This window comes from Melitaea cinxia, chromosome 18, assembly GCF_905220565.1.
Source record: "Melitaea cinxia chromosome 18, ilMelCinx1.1, whole genome shotgun sequence".
Lineage (NCBI taxonomy): Eukaryota > Metazoa > Arthropoda > Insecta > Lepidoptera > Nymphalidae > Melitaea > Melitaea cinxia.
In genome coordinates this window covers 1,465,374-1,476,995 of record NC_059411.1, presented here as the reverse complement: position 1 = coordinate 1,476,995, position 11,622 = coordinate 1,465,374, and the positions used below count along the sequence as shown (strand labels likewise).

Sequence of the window (11,622 nt, the reverse complement as noted above, 5' to 3'; positions counted from 1 at the left end):
ATTATGTTAATAAATACGGTACAATCATTATTTGGTTTTTAAATACATTTAACATTTCTGACCTTTACTTGCAAATTAGAACTATGTACTCGACGAAAAAATAAATTCTAAATTATATAAAATATTTAACTAGGTACGTTGATACCGCTTCAATAACAACATTAAATACTTTTTTTTTATAATACAAACTGAAGAAGAAAGCAAGTTATACAGCTTAGTGAAAATTGATAATTGAGAAAAAAAAGTTAAAAAAAAACTAAATACTCTTTTGACAAATATTTAAAATATTCTTATTACGGTATTAATTAATAAATAATAATACTATTAAAAATAAAACTGACAATAATCCGTACATAACATGAAGCTATATTACGAAAAAATCATCAACAAAACTCACAAACCTTGGTATCTTAAAATTTACAGATTAATATTAAGATTGTGGATTAAAAGGCAGTAAAGTATGAAATAACTAAGTAATTTATTTTTATTATACTAAAAAAAATTGTAGCGTTGAAATAAAAACTATTTTTATGTTTTATACCTTACAACCTTCGTTTAATTACACATCTATTATAATTATAAATCATAAATTCATAACAGAACAGGATTGTACGCGAGCCAGGATTGTCACAATACATAATAGCGGTACAAAATTTATAATTCACGGTAATTTGCTTCACTAATCACATCATAAAATCCACTTTATTCGAATTTTCTTTAAAATTTTTATTCATTATTACGTTGTTCAAAACTGAACTTCACATTTACAATATTCATAAAACTATATAAATAAATCTTTACCACAAAACTATCTAGTGACACCCCTGTACATTACCTACACGTCTGACCGGTCATTTTTTGCAAAAACAACAACCTTATATAATCCTTTATCAACTGTTAAAAACACCAAAACGAATACATTAAAATTTCAAACTAAAAAACCTCGATACAGTAAGAACTTTTTTAAATTTTTGTAACAGATAATAGTAAAATCTTTTGTAACAGCTAATAAAGCGGTATTCACATACGTCGTAACTGATGTAAAGTCGCGTTTACATGGCCCTCCCCTAGATCACTGTTTCGGTACATTGCAGAGGCCTATCACGGACTTGTAGTATTTATCCTCTGACAGAGCGTCGACTAGGAACTTGCCGAGGTCGTGCTTCGAAATAGTTCGACCGGGCGACGATTTCGGGTTGACCTCGACGATTATATCTCGGCTGGGGTCATCTGATGAAACGAGAAAAAAATATATATAATTTTCATTTTGTATGAAACTTACCTTTTACTGTAAGACATCGGCATGTTACAATTTTATTAATATTAATATATACTAGTTGACCCGGCAAACGTTTTGCTGCTACGCTTCAGCCTGTAATAGCGTGGGATATTACAGGCTGAAGCGTGAGTGCTGGGCATATATCCCTTTCCCCATATAGGAGAAGGATCAAAGCTTAATCCACCACGCTGCTCCAATGCGGGTTGGCGGATATATTCCGTACTATGAGTAACGATCGCTATCAGTTGTACATGATAACAACCGGGACCGACGGCTTAACGTGCTCTCCGAGGCACGGTGGGCAGACCCACATGGACTGCACAAACACCCGTACCACGGCAAACATCTGCAAGGGCAGTACAAATGTTTGCCGCTAACCGCTATTAAAAAATAGGGGTTGGTTGTAGAAGGGTGAAATTTAGGGATTTATGTATTTTTCAATGCCTAATTATAATAAGATAAAAAATGGAACGGTCGATTTTTAATATGATATTAAAAAAAATTTAAAAATATGTTAAGATAAAAATGTTGGCAAAAAAGTAAAAAATTTTTGCGGTAGGTCATCTTTATAGCTTATAGGGTTAAAAAAACAGTTTACGACCGATTCTCAGACCTACCAAATATGCAAAAAAAATCTTAAGAATCAGTCAAGTCGTTTCGGAAGAGTTTGGCCCCTAACATTGTGACACGAGAATTTTTATATATTAGATCAGCCTTTTCCAAAGTGAGCGATAACGTCCCCTTTTGGGGCGCTGCAGTACTAAAGCGGCGGTAATAGAAAAAAAGTGGTGGCGTTGCGTAGAGGCTTTGGGGGTGATTAGTAATTTAATCTATAAGGACTCTCAGACATCAATTGAGCTCTAGACTCTCGACTACTACTTGTGAACATCAACTAATATTAATTAAAACATTGCTCAAAGGGGTCCTTATAAAATAATTTATGCTCAAAGTGGGCAAAGTAGACAAAATAAGTTTGGGAACCCCTTGTATTAGATGACTTTGCATACATATTTTCGTTCTATTTGTACATATTAGATGAGGTAATCAATACATATAATAAAAATGTAACGGGTCATCAAAAATAACACCCAAAACAATGATTGTTAGTATGTTTGTCTGTGCGTTTGTGCACGCTAATCTCATTCTCCCTTTTCAATGGTAGATGAGGAACTTTAGGCCCTGTTCCTCGCACCCCCAAATACGTTATCCGGTTTAGATGTGGTTTTCATTAATATATTGAAGGTAAGTTTCACTTAATATTTAGTGTTTGTTTTATGTCAATCGGTTCATAAATAAAAAAGTTATACCCATTTATAGAATCACGTTGTTCTACATGACATTGGCGAAATCATCTGTGCTCATTTGGCACTATTGAAAGCCATTTTAAGAAGAAGAAGAAGAGAATCACGTTGAACATGTAAATTCCCAAACGAAGGTGTTTATAATATCCAAAATAAACCAAAAGATATATCCAAAAACCGCTGTACAAAGTCAATATTCCACGCGGACGAAGTCGTAGGCACAGTTAGTAAGACATAAACATCAATTCGAATAAATACACTTGCTTCCACATCTAATCTGTTTACCGTTCGAGAGTGCACCGACTGGATTTGTCTCAATGACTAAATTGTTGACGATCGCTCGGGATCAATCAATTTATTAAATAACAAATTCCACAGACATACATACACAAACATATTTTATTTATGTTAAAAAGGATTACTGTAAAATAAAATATTTCTATTAATGAAAACGAATCTGCTTTAGACCCCACGGCTGAAGTTAAACTTTTGCACAATGGGCCTGCACTGTGTACTATGTAGATATACGAAAAGTAACGGTTATGAATGAAAGAGAAAGAAAATGTGTGCTAGCACCTCCTTCCTCTCACTCGTATACCAGATAAGTCACTAAACGTCAGCTTTACGGATTTTATATCATTTCGGTAAGTGCTGCGAAAGCATAAAGTAAGCAGTGGTTCGCTTTCGGTCCGCAGACTTTACTTTGGACAGCCCTGTTGTCCATGATATTGTAACTAGCACATCTACGTTTACATAAAGCATCTATACGCAAGTTATCTATACGCAAACATACATACCTAGGTATTTGATCACAATAAGACTGTGCGAATTTTTTTTCTATATCTAAGTACACTACCTCTATCGATATCGGTAATACCAATATTTAGAAAAGTTACAGGCCTACGATAAGATAAGATGCGGTTTATCTTTCGCTGTATTACCGATGACAGCCGCATGATACGGAAAGATAATAACCGTAAAAATACAATTATTTATTATTTTGCGTTGCGGTCGATACAATTATTAGAAAATAAAACCGCCAACCCGAAGTGGAGCGTCCGTTGTGGATTAAGCTCCTTCTCCTACACGGAGAATAAGGTCGATGCCCTCTCTCTTAAAGGTCTTTGAAAAGGATGTGGGATGTTCCAGGCTAAATCGATCGATCAAATATAACAACTTATTCTAGAAAGAACAAATCTCACATTGAGTGAACTGCATCCAAGGATTACGATCAATTTGCCACTACAAAAATAATAGATTGATTAGCACCAAACCAAACAAATTAATTGCATATACGGATGTGAAACACTAACACCAACCCCTAATATTGCGGTAAAATTATACAGCATTTATATAATATAACTAACGAGTCGTAATATAACAAGATGGGGAAGCGATAACCGTAGCTTACAGATGTCTGCAACACCAAAAGCATCGCAACCGCGTTGCTGACCCTACCCCCAATCCCCACCAGGAGCTCTGGTCTCCTTACTCCTCAGTTACCACAGGAACTTAACACTGCTTGAAAACAGTATTATTTAGCTGTGATCTTCTAGTCGAGGTAGTTCTCCAGGCGGGTTGCTCCAGATTTTGAGCAGAATATTTCCTGCTGGGCCTTACCTCAGTTAAATCATCAATCGATAATATCTTCAATCATTAATATCCGTAAACGACTTGCATTACGTAGTAAGATTCTAATGTAAGGATTAACATATGGGTCATAAGTTAGCAAATCTAATATATAAAATTCTCGTGTCGCGGTGTTTGTAGTTAAACTCCTCCGAAACGGCTTGATTATCATGAAATTTTGTTTGCATATTGGGTAGGTCTGAGAATCGAACAATATCTATTTTTTTTTATCCCCTAAATGTTAGGGGTAGTTCACCCCTAATTTTTTTTTTAATTTTTAGATAAATTATTTATTTTACATTTTATTGTAATTTGGCGTTAAAAAATACATACAATTCTAAATTTTCACCCTTCTACCACCAACTCCTATTTTTAAATAGCGTTTAGCGGCAAGACAACGTTTGCCGAGTCAGCTAGTATTATGTAAAAACAAAATACATAACTACCTATGTCTATTTATTTTTTGTCTTAACATTATTTTAAATCGTCGATTTAAGTAGTTTATGTAATTTATGTATTCTATTCTATTGATATTAGAAATACGACGTTTGTGACGATGTATAAATAACTAAACAACTTTTTTTTCCAACATACACTCACGGTCGTCTAATCTTAAGGTAAGCAACTTAATGCTTGCGTTATAACTAACAGCCGACTACATGTTTACACCTTTTAACGCAAATAGTATTAAAACTAATTGAGTGAACATGACTCATTTTTCCATTTTCATCCGAAATTTCCCACTGGATCGGATGTAGCGCGGGTGGAATTGCGGGGTACGGCTAATTTCATAGTAAAAAAAATCACAAACGCCGCGAATTACAAATACAACTGAAAAGTACTTACAAAAAAAAATCTATGGCTATGTTTTTTTAAGTCTATGGCTATACAAAAATAATGTATATTTATTTGCTAATATTTCTAATTATAATTTTATTCGTAGACTAAGGTTGAACCTTGAGTGCTATCGTAAGAGCCTTTGATGATTGATTGCTATGATATAAAATTGTTTATATTTTCATAAGAATATTATTATCGACTTCAGTCAAGACTTTGATAATACAAATAATAATAATATACTTCAATCGAGAGATCTTTTTACGCACTTTTAACTCCATTACTATGTGTATAGTTCTATATCTTTTGAAATTACTTCAAAAAATTCACCACCATCATCACTTCAGCCTATCGCAGTCCACTACTGGACATAGACCTTCACAAGTTCGCGCCAAAAATCGCGTGAACTCATGTGTGTTGCCCATAGTCACCACACTGGGCAGGCGGATTGGTGACCGCAGGGCTGGCATTGTCACACCGAAGACGCTGCTGTCCGTCTTCGGTCTGTGTATTTCAACGTCAGCAGTTGGATGGTTATCCCGCCATCGGTCGGCTGTTTACGTTCCAAGGTGGTAGTGGAACTGTGCTATCCCTTAGTCGCCTCTTACGACACTCACGGGAAGAGAGGGGGTGGCTATATTCTTAACACAGCTTGACAGTTATTTGTTTTGAACACAGCTAAATCAAAAAATTAATAAATAAATAAATAAGCCTTTTTATTTCTCATTTCATTTAGCATACATTTTCGTCGACAAATAAATTATCATATAATTTGTTTCATTATAATTTCATTTAAGCAAATTTACTAAAACAAAAAAAAATTAGATGTTCTTAATTCGAATCATTTCTTTTAATCTGTGCTAACCATGCTGTCATAACTCTTTTTTGTTATTGAAGTAAAACTTATATTAGTGGAATTATATATTAAATCCCGTTCACAACAGTTATTTGTGTTGGCCATATAGATGTTTGTCGTGGCCTGGGTGTTTGTGCTTGTGTATTATATTTCCGAAACCCCAACACAGGGGAAATCCTAATCCTACGGTAGGGGCCGTTGGATGTGAAGCGTTTGTTATAATTGTATAATTGAATATTAAAGTAGCATGTATTTATAACATAATGTTAAAGTAATAACGCGCAATTAATTTTTGCGCAATTAATTGCGTTTTTGCAATTTATGTTTCATATCTTTAGCGATCTATTTGCTTCCGTCGGGAAGTTTGAAACCGTAATTATTATTATTTTCGTTAATTCGTAATTAAATTACCATATTACAATAATAATACAATATGCATTTTTCAAACGTAACGTGATTTAACATAATTGTGTTTGCTTGAAAATGAAAAAAAAAACCGTCTTCAATATACATTAACAATTAATACAACGTAAGCAGTGACGTATCGAGCTGAACTCGAATCCGGGGCACAATACCTTTTTAGCGCCGCCCCCCATTTGAAAACCATATAGTAATATGTCCAGCATTTTTTTTTTTGTGGACCACTTGGCGCTCCTTTGTGAGTAGCGCCCGGGGTATGATGCCCCACTTGCCCCTCTCTCGCTACGCAACTGAACGTAAGTTTGTCTCCAAAATAGTCAATTATCATTATTTGAGGTGTCACAAAAAGTACTCAACAGATCTCGATAAAATTTAAATAGCATCATGACATTAAATAGAAACATGACAAGCATCAGCATCCGATCGAAAAAGGAATCATCAAAATTGATACAACCAGTCAAAAGTATTATTATCCCCTTTTTTTTGAAATCGTTTAAAAACCAACTAAACTTTATTTTATACTATATAAAAAGCACTATAATATTGTAACTTTTCGTCAAATTTGAGGAGTGTCTTTACAAAAGGGGATATTTGCAAATTTGTTTTTTATGTCGACGAAAAAATAGTCAAGCAAAAACGCATTATTAGATATAAGTCAAAAAGTACTCGTTATATCTCGATTAAATTTAAATAGGACCACATTACACGTACCACCTTTCGATTAAAAAAAGAATCGATCGGAATCGATCCACCCAGTAAAAAGTTCTGAGTACAGAACTAAAGGGGATATTTATAACTAGAACACATGGGGGGGGACATTATTAAGATTTCTGTGCAAAAGGGGGTATTTCATTTTTTGTTTGTTTTGTACCACAAGAAAGTCATTTTTTTTTTTAATTTTCATTCAATATGTTCTATTGATCTTATTACATAGTACCTAAACGAGTCTCAGACGGGTTTTTTCATTTTCTGAAAAATAAATGCTAAAGTGGAGATATCCCCATTTGTAAAGACACTCCTCATTTTTCGTATTGTTCTTCATAATTTAAATACTAATGCGTGTAATGACAATGTAAAAGTGCTTTTAACGCCTACTGTATAACGGTTTTTTGTTATTGATTTTTATACACAAACTATTCAGAATTTGAAATTTCTAACAGTTAAATAATTCTCATTTTGGTGTCTTTATTTATCAACAAAACGTCGCTAAACGAAACCGTACGATACTTAAATACTACTTACAAAAATGAATAAAATTAAATCTTATTTTCGTAAACATGTAATTCTTACGTATCCGATGACTTTTGTTGTTTGTAACACAATATTAAGGAAACGTTTATATAATTAATTAAGCAAATAAAAAATGTTTAAAACATCCAAATTTTCCACAAAAATAGGTAAACGTTATGCCGATGGATTTGTCGCGGTCTGGGCGTTTGTGCTTGTGTATTGTGTGTGTTTCCTGTGTCGAGGACAGGAGAAAATCCTACTGGGGGCCGTTGAATGCGAAGCGTTTATTTGTTATTATTTTACAAAAAGCTGTTTAAAATGATGTGTCCGGACCGAAGACGTAGAGCGTCGACTTCTTTACAACATAATCTACTTTCCGAATCGGCGGTAGTTACACAATAATTAGTTAATAATTAATACGAAATGGTATATCTTCTTCATTCTACATGACATCATTGCTGTCTTGGCACTAGTGAGAGCATTAATTCTAAATAAAGTAAAGGAGCAGTTAAAAACGTATTAAAGCCTTCATCAGGCATCCATATGCCTCCACAAGTTCGCGCCAAAAATGGCAATCTCTGTCATCTCTGTGTTCTGCCCATAGTCACCACGCTGGGCAGGCGGGTTGGTGACCGCAGGGCTAGCTTTGTCGCACCGAAGACGCTGCTGCCCGTCTTCGGTCAGCATAATTAGCATATAAATATTTTTACTCACCTGATATATGAGGTGGGAAGACAGCAACCCAGTTGAGTCCACTCTCCTGAAGCTCATCGTACATCCTCTTATGGTCTTTCGTGACATTCGCGAATATTGGAGGAACCTTCTCCGGCTCGTAGAACAAGAAAGCCGATATACACGCAGACACGTTCTTGACATGCTTCGCCCTCATAGCCTCTATTATATTCTTCGTACCCTCTGACATATCAGAGGTTGGCTCTAAATTGCCTCGTGTACCGAGAGCGATGACCACTCCATCGGTACCTTCGACCGCATGCGTTACTGAATCCGGTTCCAGGACATCACCTTTGATGATTTCCACCTGACTCTTCAGGTTCTCTGGTAAGAGAGACGGATCGCGAACGAAGGCACGGACTTCGAGACCTAATTTACATATCCGTTTATAAGTTTTTAAGCTTTCAGTCACAATGTACACAGGGCCGGATTTATAGGTCTGGAGGCCAATAAAGGAGTGGAAGCTCCTTGGCCCCAATTTATTTTCCATATAAAGTGGACAATTTTTTTAAAAGGTCAAACACGAAAAAAAAATATGAAAGGAAAAGTTGTTAATAGTTAGTGCTTACTAGTCTAAATTTGAATTTTTTTTCAGGTCTGTATTATGGGGACTCTTTTGTAGAGGCCCCAGGGCTGTAGCCTCGGTTGACCTCCCCTAAATCCAGCCATGTATATCCACTTTGAGTTCTACGGGACTTAATCGTAGGTATATAGAACGCCTCCAACGACGCCGAAACAGAGGTTTCGGGAGTTTAAAAAAACTAAAATCGCGGTAAGTCCAGTAAGAATCCAAAGTTTTCATATAATGATAAATTTCATTTATTTAATTACGTCAAAGGTAAGTAATGTAAAAAACGTGAATTATTTTTGAATCGCTAATTGAATTATGTAAACATTATTCAAATAAGTTTTTTCAAATACTTTCAAATTGTGTAGTCACCCATTAATTATTTTTACATTGTACATAGATAAGTATTTCTCATTGCGATATTTATTTCATACATTCAAATATTTAATTTATTTATTTTATTATATTTTTTTTAAATTTTTTTTAGTTTTTCTTAATGAAGATATAAAAAAATGATTTCGTAATACAGTTAATTAAATCAAAATTTTAATTATCTTATTTACTAGCTATAGTTTGAGGAAAATACTTAATAAAATATTATATAGCCTAAAACCTTCCTCGGTAAATGAACTATCCATAACAAAAAGAATTTATCAATTCGAAGTAGTACTTTCTGAGATTAGTATGTTCAAACAAACAAGCAAATTCTTCAGTTTTATAATATTAATATAGATGGACCACTAAAATCTCACAATACTTGCTTTCAAGTAGAGTTTTGTTTCTCTTATGAATAAGAAAGCCAGAGCTCCTGATGTTACAGGAACCATGGGTATTTGCTTACGATCAGGTGGACCATATAAAAATTATTTCCTATAATTTCTGACTCCAATTTATGCTTCAACATGATCAACAGAGAATTTGATACTATATTTCAATTTTCTTAATTATAGTTAAGGAATTAGACAAAACATCATGTCTATGTAATTTAAATATTTTTTTTATAAAATGCATAATTAAATTTGTTTCCTATGAAGGTTCTGTCAATAGCTGTTACATTAGGTCAAGGTAACATATTATGGTAATATAAGGAATTTTTTTTAATACTAAATAAACATATATGTGCATTTATTTAAGAATGTTTGCAACATCTGTTATATCCATATTTGAATAGTACAAGTAATTAGCACCATAATTGGACGTTGTAACAACTCTATAATACAGGATCATAACCATATTTAAAAAAAAAACAATATTATATGTAGTAGGTATAAAACTTATTTTTTTTTTCTCAAATTTTTTAACATACAGGTACATATTTCACAAAATGAAGAGTACTTAATAGAATAATATTAACGATCATGTTATTTCTATATTGGTTACGTTTATTATTTTCCAGCAAATTTACTATTTTCCGATAATGCTAGATCTTTATCTTGATTACATAAAAATAGTTTATTCAACAGAAATAATAAATTACCTTTTTTTAACGCCGCTTCCACGGCGCAAATGCCGGTCATACCGGTTGATCCGAAAACCACGACTTTCTTCATTTCTGTTGGTAATTAACAAAATATTTTTAATTCACAATATTCCACCGAAAACCGAAATCGGTATAAAACAAGACGAAAAAAATATTTTATTAGTTAAAATAGATTAGATTAATATTAGTTATTACGACTCAAAACGCACCTCTGTATTAGATCGGCTTCCTTCACAAACTAGAATCTACTTTCAAGTTACGTATTAGACGAAGCTCGCAAAAAAATGAGTATTAAGCGCTAAACGACACAAACAGAAGTCCAATTCAATTCAAGGTGCATTTGCCGCTCAATGAATAAATTAGCGCAATGAAATAATTGAAGTTTCAATTATTTGACATATCGTATTACGAAAATATTGTAAGGCATATCTATATAAACTTAATATATACTTTTGTCTTTTTTTTGGAACCGTAATGCAATAAGTAAGAAAGAGAAAGAAAAAACATTATTTTTACTGACAAATAATACGATACCTTTTCCAAGAAGTCGTATTATAGTGTTGTCAGTTAAAAATTTCGTAAATTTTTTATTGTTCCGTCAGCGTTACATTACACATTACTATTAAAATAGAGAACACGGATAGTGAGATATACAAAGTGCACTGCATTTTTTATACTTATTAAAAATTTAACAATTCCCCTGACCATGTTGTAAAGCATAATCGAACATAGCAAGAGTTTTCTTGATAAGTCAGCAATTCTTCTGCAATTTAATTTGGTTGGCATGAAATTGAATCTCTTACGTGAAGATTCCTTTCATAGTTTAGACTGGTCAGAGTTTTTTAGTGCCTCTGGGTTTGATGATAAATTACTTTTTTAAGCATCGTCTGATTTAGTTATTCGACAAATATTTTCCAATTCAATCAGTACGCACACCAGCCAATTTAGCTATGTTGTGCTATTTAGTGAATAAAGTAGTGAATACCTACATAGAGCAAACACTCCGTGTTGCTCTTTGGAATACCTAGCAAAAGCCTATAGTAGCCTGGAAGAAATCACTATTTTAGCAAAAAGACCACCTGTGTATATTTTCCTCTTATTCTTCTACCTTTTGTAGGTGTACAATAAAAAATACTATATATAAAAAATAATAAAATTATTTGTGTAAGTTTGTACGAACTGGATAATTTCAAAATTAATGGTTTATTTTTTGTAACATATATTTATTTTCAGCACAAAATTCTAGTATCATTACATAGTATATAACAAAGTCACTTCCCGCTGTTTGTA

The 11,622-nt window shown here is 33.4% G+C and overlaps 1 protein-coding gene and 1 long non-coding RNA gene across 2 annotated transcripts; both read right to left on the bottom strand.

Moving 5' to 3' along the window:
• Nucleotides 1-346: 346 nt before the first annotated feature.
• Nucleotides 347-11,601, bottom strand: LOC123662022. The gene is made up of 3 exons (XR_006744432.1): nt 11,588-11,601; nt 842-843; nt 347-469 (listed from the first exon to the last, which is right to left on the bottom strand). It is a non-coding gene; the product is annotated as an uncharacterized LOC123662022 (long non-coding RNA).
• Nucleotides 948-10,699, bottom strand: LOC123662021 (flavin reductase (NADPH)). The gene is made up of 4 exons (XM_045596913.1): nt 10,542-10,699; nt 10,330-10,404; nt 8,267-8,653; nt 948-1,230 (listed from the first exon to the last, which is right to left on the bottom strand). The coding sequence occupies exons 2-4, from the start codon at nt 10,400-10,402 to the stop codon at nt 1,073-1,075; spliced, it is 618 nt and encodes a 205-aa protein (XP_045452869.1). The 5' UTR covers nt 10,403-10,404; nt 10,542-10,699; the 3' UTR covers nt 948-1,072.
• Nucleotides 11,602-11,622: the final 21 nt, after the last annotated feature.